The sequence below is a fragment of the Callorhinus ursinus genome, unplaced genomic scaffold, assembly GCF_003265705.2.
Source record: "Callorhinus ursinus isolate GAN/ISIS: 27379988/994484 unplaced genomic scaffold, GSC_fseal_2.0 scaffold12, whole genome shotgun sequence".
NCBI classification, from domain to species: domain Eukaryota; kingdom Metazoa; phylum Chordata; class Mammalia; order Carnivora; family Otariidae; genus Callorhinus; species Callorhinus ursinus.
Window position 1 is genome coordinate 68,134,078 of NW_027397074.1, and position 14,923 is coordinate 68,149,000.

A 14,923-nucleotide genomic window follows, 5' to 3' on the forward strand; every position below is an offset into this window, starting at 1 on the left:
CCAACTAAAGATCAGACATTCCATCATTAATAAAGAAATGGAGAGAATGGATATTGAGAAAGGCAGCTAAGCATCTGTCAAATAGTTTTTTTTAAAAAGATTCAGTGTGCTAGTTTTTGAGGTTTGATGGGGGCAAGTAGGAAAAGACATTTGATTATTGTTTAGGATTTTGTTTAGAGCCAAAAAGCTCATTTCCTCACAATTAACTTTCTAGACTGGGAGCTAAAGCCTCTTTCAATCCCACAGAAGTGGGCTAAACAGGCTTGTACAGAAAACAGGAAACGTCATCTTCCCCACCAAAGGGGACTTTTGGATGTCTCAGTGGCCAAATACATTCAAACCACATATCTAAGACCAAAGAGCTTGACTGTGGCGGGCAAGCTTTAACCTATACCAGCGTGTTAGCTGCCATCACATTTGGACTGTGTGTTGCTTCCAGAGAAATGGAAATCTCAGGACGCGGTCTCTTGACCCCCTCCTTAGAGACTGTTCCATGGAGGACATTTGTCCCATGTGATAAACAAATGAGAACAAGGAACAGGAATGCCCCAGTTGCTTTACCAACCACGGAGCGGTTTCTGGTGCTTGAACCGGGCAAACTAGAAGCGGCCAGGTGAGGGGCGGATGGAATCAGACCAGTAGGGCCTCATGATCTTTCAGCTGCCCCTCTGACTTGCTAATGAAATAGAAAAATAAATCTTCATGCTTGTACATCACATACACTGGTTGTCCAATTGCTTTTCTGAATTGATCACCTTTGATTTTGATAGATAATACATCGTTTAGTAAATTCCGGGATTTTGTCCAAATCAGAATATAATTTCTCCCCAAAGTGGCCTTGAACAGCGGTCAGCCTGCTTCCTTCTTTGCCCTTGACCTCGCCACTGCAGGATTTGGGCTCTTGCTTCTTCTGACTCCAGGATGAGCATGCTGTCACTCTCCGAGAGGGGGAACGTCTTGTTGATCTAGCAGAACTGCCCTGTCGCAGTTCTAGTCTTCTCAGCTGGGCACCCTCACAGAGCCAGCCTCTGGGTAAAAAACTAATTACTTGGACTCCTTCTTCAGTTTGACCTCCTAAGGGAAATAGGCCCGCAGAAGTAACCACCCAGGCGTAGCAGAGCATGGAGCAGGGCCCAGCAATTCCTTCCAAAACGGAAAAGCCTCCTGCGGATAAACAAGGATATTTGTGTTCCCGCCTCGTGCACAGCTCGGAAAGGCTGGGTTTTAAATAGACAACAGCACTTAAAACTGCTTGGGGTAGGTTGCATTAAGAGTAAGGGAGGGTTGAAAGGCCGGGAAGAAAATAGCCTCCCAGCAGCTTACCTTCCTTGCTTCCTGCCCGGCTCAACCCCTTTCCCAGCAAGCTCTGGGGGCCCTATGTCCCCAGGTTCCGGACAGGGGCTGGGGAATATCAGGGCCGAAACAAGCCCCCTGGAGGCAAAGGGAGGCTCCTCTGCATTTCCCTTTCCTGCGGGCCTGCCCTGGTTTTTTTCATGATGTCATCCATTCATCATTGTGAGCTGATTGGCGGTCCCAGGCCTTGGCTAGCTGCCCAGGGCCAAGAGGGAAGAGAGAGGTACCAGGGCAAACTTGCAGCAGGCCCCTGAGCATGTGCGGAAATGTTGTCATCAGTTCCACAGAGAAAGACTCGGTGGAAATCAAAGAAGACAGTAAAAGTCACAAGATCTTTTCCAACCTTCCCTTCCCTGAATGCCTGGGAAGAAGTCAGGGGCCTCTTGCCTGTGGATGGGGAGCCAAACCCTGGAGTGGGCCTGGGTGTGGAGGAGGGACTGCTCTGCCAGATTCTTCATTCTCCAGAATTCAACCTATTTCCTGACTCAGTGGTGTTTGAAAGCAACTTTGTCCAGGTACTCTTGGGTCGCTCAGAATGGCACTCCTTGATTCTTCTCAACCTGTTCCCAAGATGTGACCGGGAGAGTCTGTCCCAGGGACGGGAGTGGAGTGAGAACTGGGACAAGGAGAAGTCAGTGGGCCTGGAAGGCATCTGACCCTGACCTTGCAGAGCCCCAGACAGGGCTTCTTCTGCAGACACTTGTCATCGTGGGGACAGAGGGCAGGAGTTCTCTGCTCTGAGGAGAGGACTTGGTGTCCGAATCCCTCCACGTGCTTCCTTCTCCAGGCTGTCAGTCCAAAGAGGTGAACAAAGAGGCAGTGAAATGAGCTGCCCTTGGAGGGTTTGTAACCGAAATGCTGATTGGTGAAAGAACAGGAGCTGGGCCCCCGAGAGGGACCAGGGCTCAGAGTCTCTGCTTTCTTGAGGTGTCACTGTGCAAGTGCCCTGCGTGCCCCGAATCCCAGTTTCCTCTGTTATAAAAGGGGCTGGACCAACCTGGTTGTTCCATGCAAACACAGGAAGCAAAGGCCCAAGTACAACGGGCACTCAGGGCATTTTTTTAAAAAAGACGTTTATTTATTTGAGAGAGAGAGTGCATGTGAGTGCACTGCGCAGAGGGAGGGCAGAGGGAGAGGGAGAGAGCAGGAATCTCAAGCAGACTCCCCGCTGAGCACAGAGCCCACGACGGGGGATTTGGGGGCCCATCCCAGGACCCCAAGATCTAGACCTCAGCCGAAATGAAGAGTCAGCCACTTAACCGACTGCGCCAGGCTGGGGCCCCTCTGTGCATTTTTGTTTCCTTGCCTGCCCTTCCTTTCCTCAGGCCAGGTGGAACCCAGAATAAACAGCTTGGGAGCTGCAAAGGACCTCACAGTTCAGGGAAAGTGCAGGAGATAATAGGGCCCCTCAAAGAACGGCCTAAGGACAAATTTTTCAAAGAAAAGCCAGGAAACAGTGTGGGGAAGAGTCACAGAAATATGACACAGGTCTGGGAACTCCTGGGCTATGGTTCTTGTGGGTGACTGTTGATAGGAGGTAGTGTAAATACTCTCTTACAGTTGCTTAACCAACACATAGGTTTAAAGATTTTATTTATTTATTTATTTATTTATTTATTTATTTATTTATTTATTTGACAGAGAGAGACAGTGAGAGCAGGAACACAAGCAGAGGGAATGGAAGAGGGAAGCAGGCTTCCCGCGGAGCAAAGAGCCTGATGCAGGGCTCATTGAGGGGCTCATTGAGGGGCTCAATGAGGGGCTCGATCCCAGGACCCTGGGATCATGACCTAAGCTGAAGGCAGACACTTAACGACTGAGCCACCCAGGCGCCCCACCAATATAGGTTTAAACAGTGGTTCTCAACAAGCATTGATTTCGCTCGCTACTGCCAGGGGGCATTTGGCAACCTCTGGAGATATTTTTGATGGTCCCAACTTGGGCGGGGGGGTGGAGGGATTGCTACTAGCGTCTAGTGGCCTAGAGACGGAGGCTGCTACTAACCATCCTGCAGACCCCCCTTCCCCCAAACAAAGAATTAGCCAGCCCCCAATATGAATAGGGCTAAGGTTGAGAGACCCCTCAGCTAGAATACACTGCTGCTTGGGCGCCTGGGTGGCTCAGTTGGTTAAGCGACTGCCTTCGGCTCAGGTCATGATCCTGGAGTCCCGGGATCGAGTCCCGCGTCGGGCTCCCTGCTCAGCGGGGAGCCTGCTTCTCCCCCAACCCTCCCCCCTCTCATGTACTCTCTCTCTCTCTCATTCTCACTCTCTCAAATAAATAAATAAATCTTTAAAAAAAAAATAGAATACACTGCTGCTTCTGCCAAATGCTCAGGCTGTGCCCATGGGGCTGCTTTGCAGGTCAGAAAGGGCAGGGACTGGATAGACATCTACAAGGCCTCCAACACCATGGCCCTTGGGGTAACCTCCTCCGTGCCCTGCCTGCCCCTTCCCAATATCCTCCTCATGGCTAATGTCAAATGGCACCAGGGACAGAGCCAGACATGGAACAGACCATCTATAGCCCCAAACATCAAGCTGAAGAGGTAAGCAATACAGATGGGAACAGAGGACGAGTAGGGTGAGGGGTGGACCCAAAGTAGAGGCTGCTTTGTGACTCAACTCAAAGTAGGGAGAAACAGAGAAGTCACTGGCAGTGACGTTATTATTGTAGACAACAGTAGCCCGAGACAGAGGGTGCACTGGAAGCATTAGGCCAAGCTTGGGGGAGGGGGGCAAAGGGAAGTGTTACGCGGTCAGCAATGAGAAGCCAGTCAACACGACTTCTTTCCTTCCTGTTGCTCTCACCCCCGCTGAATCCATAGCAAATCTCCCTGCCTCGGGCTGAGGGGCAAGGAAGCAGTGAGGTCCAGCCAGTGGAGCACTGATTGGGAGACACAGACTCTAGTCTTTGGTATCCAAATGACTCAAATAAGTTTTGAGTCTCAAGCTATTTGCCTCATCTCAGTTTCCCTGCTGGTAAAATGAGCGGAACCAGTTCTCACTTAGAACTGTAACATACAGGGACCTCAGACTCCTCTGGGATGAAACAGCCCTTTGTGATGTTTGAATAGCTTCAAGTAATCTGTAGGATATCTCAAGAATCTCTGGAGATTCCCAGAAGTCCAGGCAAACCCTTCATTTCTCCATGTCAGCTGCTTTATGTCCACCTCACCTTTATGTTCTGGGTGTACCTATAGAAAGTACAGCCCAGTTCCTTGAACTCTAGCCCCTTTGGGAAAAGTAGTGAAAGCATTGGGGTCAATGAACAGACAAGCTGGACAATGCCACTCTGTGGCAGAGAAGGGCAGTTCCCTTTATACGATCAAGAAGGAAACTGAAAACCCCTATGACCGCAGCCTCCTTGTTCCAGGGCTCTCTCTCTCTCAAGCAGGATCCCAGGGAACCCCAGCGTGAGAATCATGGCAGATTTCAGGGCAACACCCCAGACCTACCGAGTCTGAGTTGTAGGGGATAGCTTCAGGTGTCTGCATTTTAAACAAGCGCCCCAGGGAAATCTGGTCTCCCCAAAGTTGGAGCACCACGGTGCTAAACATTCTCTCTCCTACTCCCAAAAACCTCAGTTCTGTAGGAGACACTTCTCATTTTAATGAAGTCAGGGTTGGATCAGAAGCCATAGGGTTGCCATGGTGTCTCTTCCCTTGTGGCTTCAGGATCCTCCCATTGAAGTTTGTGGAGTTCCAGGTCTGTGACCGGCTTCAACGCATCCTGCGTTTGAGGACAGTCACTGAAAAGATCTACTACCTAAGGCTCCACCCTGACCATCCTGGGACTGTCTTCCACTTCTGGATCCGACTGGTTCAAATTCTGCATAAGGGCCTGTCCATCACCACCAAGGACCCTAGGATTCTTGTCACTCACTGTCTGGTACCCAAGAACAGCTGCAGCCCCTCGGGAGACTCTAACGTAAGTGGGCACCATTGCCACCTCCAGCAAAGGCCAGAGCTGAACTGTGGAGTTTAGGTGAGCTGGTATGTGAGCACCCTGTGAAGGTGATCCCTGCCTTAGGCCTTTGCTCATCAGCTTTATTGAGGTATAATTTACAACCATAAAACCCAGCCCTGTCAAGTGTACAGCTCAAGATTCTCCGTAACTCTGTAGAGTTGGGCAACCATTATTGCCATCCAGTTTTAGAAAACTTCCATCGCCCTAAAAATTCCCTTGTGCCCAGTTGCAGTCATTCAAATGTCCCTATTTCCTGCCTTAGGCATCCTTTGACCTGTGTTCAGTCTCTATAAATTCATATTTCTTAGACATTTCATATAAATGAAATCCTACAACATAAAGTCTTTATGCCTGGCTTCTTTCCCTTAGCATGATGTTTTTCAGTCTCATCTATATTGTAGCATGAGGCCAACTCTGTGGCAGAGTCACAGACTATCCGTATTCCTTTTCATTGCTGAATAGCATTCCATCATATAGATATACCACATTTTGTTGGTCCATCCACCAGTTGGACATTGGGATTGTCTCCAGGTTTTGACTATCCTGAATAATGCCGATATGAACATTTGTGTACAAGTTTTTGCATAGCTGTATGTTTCATTTGTCTTGGGTAGATTCCAAGGAATGTAATAGCTGGGTCATAGAATAAGTTTCGATTTAACTTTGATTTTTTAAAAATTTTTTTAAAGGTTTTATTTATTTATTTGACAGAGAGAGAGCACACAAGCAGGGGGAGCGGCAGGCAGAGGGTGTGGGAGAAGCAGGCTCTCTGCCGAGCAGGGAGCCCAACACGGGGCTCGATCCCAGGACCCCGGGATCATGACCTGAGCCAAAGGCAGGTGCTTAACCAACTGAACCACCCAGGCGCCCCTAGATTTAACTTTTCAAGAAACTGACAAACTATCTTCCAAAGTGGCTCTACCATTTTACCTTCCCATCAGCAATGCATGAGGGTTTCAGTTTCTCCATATCCTCACCAACCTTGTGTTTCTGCAATAAAAATTCCACCTGGTCATGGTATATATAATCCTTTCTATATGTTCCTGGATTCAGTTTGTTGGTATTTTGTTAAAGATTTTTGCATCTATGTTCATTAGCAATATTGGTCTGTAGTTTTCTTCAGAAATCTTTGTGACACCCTGGCTTTGGTCTTGGAGTAGTACTAGCCTCATTGACTGATTTGGGAAGTGTTCTTTCCTCCTCTGTTTTCTGAGTTTTTGAAGAATTGGTATGACCATTAAATATTTGATAGAATTCACCTGGGCATTTTTGCCCGAGGTCTTAAGGTGTGACATCAGACCAATCTGAGCTGCAACGTAAACTGCATGGAGGCAACAGGTTCCCCATCTTCTGAGCTGTTATATCCCTAGTGCCTGGTACATAGCTGACATTCAATACAGAATGAATGAATGAATGAATGAATGAATGACTATGAGCAGCATGCATGGCTGGAGTACCTATGGGGGTATCACAGGCAACAGGAAAGAAAGCAATTCTACCCAAGTGTGAAAAGCAGCTCAACATAGGATTTTTCTTAGAGAGATTAATTTTTTCTAAGATATTATTTACTTATTTGAGAGAGAGAGAGAGAGCTCCAGCATAAGGGGCAGAGGGAGAGGGAGCCGACTCCCCACGGAGGAGGGAGCCCGAAATGGGGCTTGATCCCAGGATCCCGGGATCATGACCTGAGCTGAAGGTAGGCGCTTAACCGACTGAGCCACCCAGGCGCCCAGAGAAATTATTTTTTTAAGCATCTATTAAATTCCTACAACAGATATTTGATCCCCCTACCCTGAAATATAAAACCAAGTAGCAGAAGCTTTATTAAAGTTTATAGGAATAGGCTATTCAGGAACGTATGAAGGTACATTAATAAGAGTAGATTATCTACTAAATTATGTCTAAAGTTTTCAATGACAGTATTATCTTTAAGGCGCTAAAGGATATTTATAACAATACAGGTGGTATAATCAGAGATGGCCTCAGAATGGCCTCTCCGAGCAGCTGACCCATCAGCCCAGAGGAACAGCTCGAGTTCCAACACTTTCAGGTCTGGACCGTGATTAGGAAAATGCACAGACCCTAAGGCCTTAACCACCTGGCTTTGCTTTTTCCCTCCATCTAGTCGGTAGAGAAGAAACCCCAAGCCTCCCAGCCCAGCGAGAGCCTCATGCAGCTGATGGCCAAGGGGGAGAGTGAGGCGCTCTCTCAGATTTTTGCCGACCTGCACCAGCACAATGAGTTCAGGTACATGCCTTAAATCAGGCCAGCCTGACGCCCCTGCTGCAGCCCAGATGGCCTGGGCTGTAAGATCTAGAAACCAAGTCACTTGGAAAAGGAGCAGAAGGAGGAGCAGGAAATGCTTGCTACCACTCAGGATCCAGGTTTTATCCTCGACTCAGAGTAATCTTTCACCAGTTCTCTTTGCCTTAGTCTCCTCCACAAAGCAAGCATGGTGGGCTTGACTCCAGAGGAATGATGTACAAAATAAGAAGTAACTCTTCAATAATAAGAATAAGATAGTAGCACAGGTGGGAAAGGAAAACCTAATTTCTAATCCTGTTCCTAGTTCTTACGGAGAAATAACTGAAATATTGTCTACTCATTGAGTTCATTTACCCATTCACCTGGCCTCTGCTTGGACTTCAGGGAGCTTCTGCGGTTGCTTTCTAAATGTATAATCCATTCTGGAAAGCTCCATTGTACAGGCCTCTCTTCTCCATGCCTGAGGAAATGTCCTTGTATGTGCAGGTGCCTTAGGGTTGACAAGGCATTGAGAGCACCTAGACCGCAGGGCACCATGACCAGAGCACAAAGGTAATGTGGGAATCGGGGTCCTGGCAATCTTGATTTGTGGTTTAAAAGGAAAGGGAGGACAGAAATAAGTTAGTAAATGTCACCAGAAGAGAAAAACCAGGTGTTAGAAAGAAGAAGGTTTTTGTCACAGTAGGGACCAGCAATGCAGAGACAGAACCAAAAAAACGGAAGAAGAAGAAAAAAAGAAAGAAAGGCTTTTCCCCAGTGTTGGTAGTAAGCCAGCAGAGTTGGAGGGGGCAAGCCCACACAGCCCTGGGCCCAAGTCACTGCCTGACTGTGAGCCTTCAGGCACATTGCTTTACTTTTCTGGCCCTAAGTGTTCCGATCTGCAAAATGGAAATGATGGTAGTGCCAACCTCATCCAGATCTTGTAAGATTAGATGAGCTCATACACACCAGTACTTGGCATGCTCCTCAGCAGATTCAGGAAGGCAGACGTAAGGAAATCCTCAATAAATATCAACTCGTATTATTAACTCCAGGGTGGGCTGGAAATAGAAAAGTATTCACTGCAAGAAAAAGACTTGTTAGTTGCCCATGGCCTAAGAATTTACACGGGAGGTTGTCACTTTGTATACATATCAGAGACTTAACTACAGAGTATAGTTAAGTAATTTCTGGGTAAGATGTCAATATTACTGGGCTGGAGACCCCTGGACTCTAATAGAGCAAGATATACTGAAGCAACTTGTTGACCGTCTCAAAATCCGAAATCACGGATTTTTTTTCTTTTATTACTGTTTGAAGGCTAGCTTCTGTTTATATTCATGGCCACCATTCAGTCACCTGGCCACCCCCAGCTCCAAGGGAGCTGGGAAATGCACTCATCATTGTGCACAGCCATGTGCCTCACACAAAATTAGATGCTCTGCCCCCAAGGAAGGAGAGAAGAAGGAGACTGGGGGCCTGTTGGCAATCTCTGGCACAGGCAAGCTTTTAATATTTCTGGAAGGTCAGAGGAGACTAAGACCAGAAGGAGAATAGGCTCTAACCAGATGAAGGGTGAAGAAAGCTGTAGAGGTTGAGGGATCAAATGAGGCTTCATCCTGAGGAAGAGACTTGGTGAGTTTAGAAAAAGGGAGGGAAGGCCAGTGGGGAAGTGGTGGTGGTGGGAGGATGGAAGTAGAAGTGGGCAGGGCCGAGCCAGGGCCTGGGAAGCCTTGGGCATGAATTAAGACCTTAGTGAAGTGGGAGCCTTAGTTGATTTGAAGGGAGGGAGCCTAGGTGTGAAGAGGCCAGCCAGTAAGCTGGGGCAACCTAATCTGGGCTGTCACGTCCCAGATGGATCGGAGGGCTGTGAGAAATAGGGGAAAATGAATTTTTGCTTCACTGTTCTCTCAGTAATTGCTTTGGACAGACATTGGGTTTCTTCTCTTTAATTTCCCAGAACGAAGCCCTGAGTGATGGTTTCTCTCCTCATTCAGGCAGGTTCTAGTCTCGTTGCAATTATATCAGTTTTTGCACGTTGGCAACAACAAGCAACTTACAGCAAATAAAATAAAAGGCTGAGACAAAGGACCAAACAGATGGAGTCGCACCCACTCTTCCTCAGCAAAAGCAGCAGCATGGGCTCAGCTCCCCACCCCGCTCCCCGCCCCCCTTCCCCTTCCCCCTCCCCCCTCCCCCCTTCCCCTTCCCTGGTTTTTTTCTGGTACTTTATTATGCAGCACACCCACCCAGTGTCGCCACAGCTGGCCTTTTTCATATTTATATCTGCCTCTAAAGCTTTTGCATGAAGAAAAATATAACTGGAAATAAGATTTGAAATGAGAATTTCATGCTCTGTTCTTTTCCTTTTGACCTTCATTTCCTTGATCCTGAAATGGCTGGAGTTCCAGGAGCAGCAAAAAGACACAGACCAAAAGGGACAGCTCAGGTAATGGAGGGCACAGGGCACCCATGTCTCGGAGAACTTTCTGCTCCACAGATGTAGGAATAAGTCCCCCCACCAGCTCCCCAGCCCAGCTTTCCCGGATCTCTGTTGTCCTTCCTTATCTTAGTTTGAGTTCCTCTAGGCTCTTTGGCCACCATACTCAATTTGGCAGCAAGTCTTACCGATTTCTTTCTTTGAAATGTTTCTTATATTCTTTCCTTCCGTTCTACTCCTGCAGATTCTACGCTAACCACCTTATCATTGCATGCCTGGCCTGTACAGTAATCTTCTCTAGTTTATTCATTCATTTACTCTTCCCAAAACATGCGGTGGGCACTTGGTAAGTGCCCAACACTGTTGAAGGCTTTGGAGTCACAATGAAGAAGGACACAGTACCCCTGTGAAAGGGTTTCTAATTTGGTGGAGTCAGATGGGTAGATTCTGAGATCCCAAAAGCTCTCTTTCTAGGCAACATTCAGAACTCATGCCTGGGGTACCTCAGGAGCGTAGAGACAGGGGTCCCTCACTCCCCCCAGAAGGCTGTTTGGGAAGGCCCGGGGTCTGAGCTGAGGCATAGACGATGAGTGCAGGCGGGGCTGACTGAAGCAGAGAAGGCAAGGCATTCTAAAAAGAGGCAGAGTCTGGGTGAAAAGAGCATGACACATTCTGGAAAGAGCAACCGGTTCCTTACTTATTGCCAGGTTCTACTTTACCCCAGATCCACTCATTTTGGCACGCATGACCCTGCAGAAACTTCCCTCTCTTCCCCATCTCACCCGAACACTTTCTCCCCCTCAGACAGACGCCCCGTGCCTTATCTTCTCCAGCCCAAATCTGCTCTAGTCTAGTATTCGCTATCCTTCCCTGTGTCTTATTCATTCCATCTGCTCCCTTCCCCCTGATGCCCCACCCTCAATCCTACCTATCCTTGGTCTAACTTCTCTGACCTTATTCCCTACTTGTTTCCTAGGCTTAAGTCTTATTTCTTCAACCAATACTCATTCTTTTCATGCCTCTGAATTATCTGCAGTGGCAAGCACAGGGCTAGGAACCCAATGGGAGTTCAGGAAATATCTGTGCGCCACACCACTAATAAATTATTCCTCCAAATTGGTTCAGGAGGCAACCAGAATATCATGTTATATTTAGGAATTTAGAGGGATGTGTAGATCCCAGAGAAGCTCTCGACTTTCATCCAAACCAGGGATTCCAACCCAAACGTCTGCAGGTGGTATGAATGGGTAGAGAGTCTAGGTGTCATGGAACAAAGGGTTGACTTTTCTCTCAACTCCATTGTAAGTTAAACACCAGCTAGGCTGACACTTGGTTTCAGCACTGAGGAGGCAGTGGGAGGTGGTGGAGATGGTGGCAATGAGAAAGTGAAGGTTTCCATGAAGCCTTCAGTTGTTTTGTTTTGTTTTTAAAGATTTTATTTATTTATTTGAGAGAGAGAATGAGATAGAGAGAGAGAGCATGAGAGGGGGGAGGGTCCAAGGGAGAAGCAGACTCCCTGCTGAGCAGGGAGCCCGATGTGGGACTCGATCCCGGGACTCCAGGATCATGACCTGAGCCGAAGGCAGTCGCTTAACCAACTGAGCCACCCAGGCGCCCTGAAGCCTTCAATTGTGACTATGCTGGAACGCAGGCCTGGTGTTGCCAGATACTCTGATTTCTCAACAAAAGCTGCAAATCTGGATTTTTATGTGACCTACCCCCCTGCCCCATAAACACTAAAACACAGTCTAGGCTGACACTTAGCGGGCAAACAAAACATATCTGCAGGCCAAATTCAGCCTGGAGGCTGCCAGGTCATTCAGCCCCTGTTCTAAATGGTGAGTAGAGCTGACGCTGGCCCACGTTTTCCCAAGCCTGAGAATGCGTTCTCATGTCATGTGACTGATAATACAATGATGATGCGTTAGTGTTTTCACACATACATTCAATCACATACACACTCAAAACATACCCCATGAGATTATGGTTGAAGAAGACAGACAGAGAGAATAAGTCACATTTACTTCTAGGACTTGAGAGAACAGCCGGAATTTCAGAGTCACAAGGTATGTGGTGTCCTGACAACTACCACGCCCAAGCTGTCTTGAGGCTGATTTCAGTGAATTGTCCTAGGATGTTCTCAGGACCCTTCACTCTCCTTGTACCTGAAGGAACCCCTTTTTCCTCTTTGGTCCAGATAGTGTACCCGTTGAGTTTGGAAGGACAGTTATACCCCAGCCTCTGGGAACTTCTGGTTGAAAAGAAAGAGCTACATTGGGAAAAACCAGGGTCCCAAGGCTTACCTGTGTGGCTGAACCTTTCAACTCCCCCATCAGTGGGTAGTGTGGCCCTACTGCAGTGCTTCCCAAACTATAATGTGCAAGCAGTCCCCCGGGGATCTTGTTAAAATGCAGATTTTGAGTCAGTAGGTCTGGATGGACCCAAGATTGTGCATTTCTAACATGCTCCCAGGTGATGCCAAAGCTGTTGGGCTGCAAGCCACCCTTTGAGTAGCTGAAGCCAAGTGGACTAAGAACAGGCTCTGGCTTAAGGCCATCTGGGTTCACGGCCATTGCCAGTTCAGCTAGCTGAATCTCTTCGGGAAATTCATTCAGTGATCCTCTCCAAGCCATGTTAGTTCCCTCCTTTTACTGGCACTGCCTTGTTCAAAGGATATAATAGTTAAAACATAGGCTCTATTGCCTAACTGCCTGGCTTTGAATTCTGGCTCTGACTCCTCATTATGTGACCACAGGTAAGTGACTTAACCTCGCTGGGCCTCAGAATCCTAGTAAAATGGGGACCACAGCAGCGCTGACCTCTCGGGCTCCTTGTGAGAATTAAAAGAGCATTAAGGCGTGTGATTGTTTGGAACCGTGCCTGGCTCATAGAAAGCACCCCACAAGTGTTGGCCATAACCTGTGAGACTGCTCTGTGAATTAAAGTTACAAACGAATGCATTCCCTTTCTGACGTAGAGAAAGATACTCACAGTGAAGACGGCATCCCTTGCACCCGCGACCTCAGTTGGAGAGATTCGCTCACTTATGGAGAGTGGGAAAGAGAGAACCCCTCTGGGCCACAGCCCCTTTCACTCCTCAGCACCCTGGCAGCCTCCACGGGGCCACAGCTGGCCCCACTCATATAGGTACTGTGATGGGAATAATCTGATCACCTTCATGGGACAGCCCTGGAGTTCCATCTCAGGCCTGGGTTCAGGTCCTAGGGGCCTGGGGGCAATTCCAGGAGGCTGTGAGTGGGAATGGGGGGTGCCAGCCAAAGCCACCTCGATTCTCTTTGTTCCTGCTCTGTTCTTCTCTACCTCCAACTGGGTTGGGTGAAACCCTAAATGTGGCAGCTCCAGAGCCCCTAGAGGCTCCTAGGACCTCTTGCCAGGGGCCCTGAAGGGATAGAGACCCGGACAACACTGTTGTGCCTAGACCTGCTTCCTCCCTGCTGTGTGGGAGGGACTGCCTCCTCAGCCCTCTGGACTCTTCCTTCGAGGGAGTGGGAAGCTGGCTCTCCCTTTTCCTTTCTAGAGCTCTTGGGGAGCCCCAATCTTATGCTGCAGAGAGTGAGAAGGAACTAGGCCAGAAAGGGTCTGGTGGGGATGATACTTCTCTGGAGCCCAGCCCTTATCTTTCCATGTGCCACAGGCTCATCCACCCATCCATATATTCATTTAGCAAATATGCATTAAGTACTTCCTATGTGCCTCTGCCTGACCAGAGAGAGATCCCTAAAGAAGGTAGGAGTGGTTTGTGTTTTCTCAAGTCAAATAATATTAATAAACCACTAACTCTGATAAGATACCTATTATTAATAGTTGACAATTAAAAAATTACCTTAAGTATCTATGTGTCCACAGAAGAGCTTTTTAGGCAAGCTGTATCTTATTGGACATTCTTCTCTCCTATGTTAACAGGAAATTCTATTTGAACTACCTTTTCGCACTGGGGAGAATCTATGCAGCCCTCGCCAACGCCACTCTGCAGCATGCAGCTTTCTGAGGGACTCTGTCTGGATGTAGGGGAGAAGAAAGCTACAACTAAGGAAAAACTAGACTCATCTCACGCTGATAGCATAGCCTTTCCTTGGAGAACCACCTGGGAGCATGGCTCCGGGTAAGAGCATTATTCCAGCATCATGCCAGTACGTAACTCCGGATCCGTGCCACTACCCATCACACCTTGCCTCCGTTAACCACCACCAGGGCAGGCACAAGAAGATGTGCTCTCAGAAGGGCCACGGACAAGAGATGGAGAGAAGGAAGGAAAGGGAAGCAGGACCGGAGGAGAGGGGGACGAGAACAAAATGGCGGTGAAGAGCAGGTGGAGGGAGAAAGTCAGAGAAGAAGGGGGATCTTACAGAGAGGTGGTAAGAAAACAGAAGGGACCTGAATGAGAAGCTGAAAAGGACAAGAGAAGAAATACACCACTGAGAGATGCCTCACGAAGCTTCTATTTATCTAATTTAAAACTTGAAAGTAAGGCCATATACCCAAACAAATGTGTTTTCTTCTCTGTGCCAATTATTCTGGATAACTATGAGGGGCTAAAAACTAATTCCAGCCAAGGGCCTCTCCTGAAGTTTCATTTCTCCCCCCAGTTTGTTGTTGTTGTTGTCGTTGTTAGTTCCTCTTTTGATTCAAGCTTTGTGCCTTCTTCCTTAGCACATTCCCTAACTTGGACTTGCTAGCCTGGCCCTGGTATTTCAAATGAAGGTTTGGGTTTGAGGCTGCAGAAAGGTGCCTGCAGGAGGCAGTGTTAGGACAAGGTGTGTGAGGGAGGGGGACTTTCTCAGTGGTCCAACTTCTTCAGTTGGCTGTTGTCTCAGTCCTATGGACACTGGCTCAATTTCCTTTGCGTATGACACGCCCTTTAAATGTTGCCATACCTTGTTAGTGCTTGTGAAACCAG

At 48.0% G+C, this 14,923-nt stretch overlaps 1 protein-coding gene across 6 annotated transcripts; it reads left to right on the forward strand.

The window, feature by feature from the left end:
* The first annotated feature begins 1,583 nt into the window (after nt 1-1,583).
* On the forward strand, nt 1,584-14,604 carry GARIN1B (golgi associated RAB2 interactor 1B). 6 transcript variants are annotated; one of them, XM_073898617.1, is made up of 8 exons: nt 1,584-1,868; nt 3,717-3,901; nt 5,030-5,282; nt 7,447-7,568; nt 8,073-8,138; nt 9,977-10,014; nt 12,983-13,152; nt 13,930-14,604. In XM_073898617.1, exons 1-7 carry the CDS (start codon nt 1,620-1,622, stop codon nt 13,150-13,152), a joined length of 1,083 nt encoding a protein of 360 aa, XP_073754718.1. In that variant the 5' UTR covers nt 1,584-1,619; the 3' UTR covers nt 13,930-14,604. The 6 variants fall into 6 exon arrangements, 5 of the variants coding, with proteins under 5 accessions (XP_073754718.1, XP_025721356.1, XP_025721357.1 ...); XM_025865571.2 differs by lacking the exon at nt 8,073-8,138 and having other exon boundaries at nt 9,971-10,014; XM_025865572.2 differs by lacking the exon at nt 8,073-8,138.
* Nucleotides 14,605-14,923: the final 319 nt, after the last annotated feature.

What these genes read in the sequence shown, in the direction of transcription:
- GARIN1B (XM_073898617.1), top strand. Translation starts at nt 1,620, where the DNA reads ATGTTGTCATCAGTTCCACAGAGAAAGACTCGGTGGAAATCAAAGAAG. An exon ending in CCAAACATCAAGCTGAAGAG is followed by an intron (nt 3,902 to 5,029) that starts GTAAGCAATACA and finishes TTGTGGCTTCAG; the next exon opens with GATCCTCCCATTGAAGTTTG. An exon ending in ACCATGACCAGAGCACAAAG is followed by an intron (nt 8,139 to 9,976) that starts GTAATGTGGGAA and finishes CTGGAGTTCCAG; the next exon opens with GAGCAGCAAAAAGACACAGA.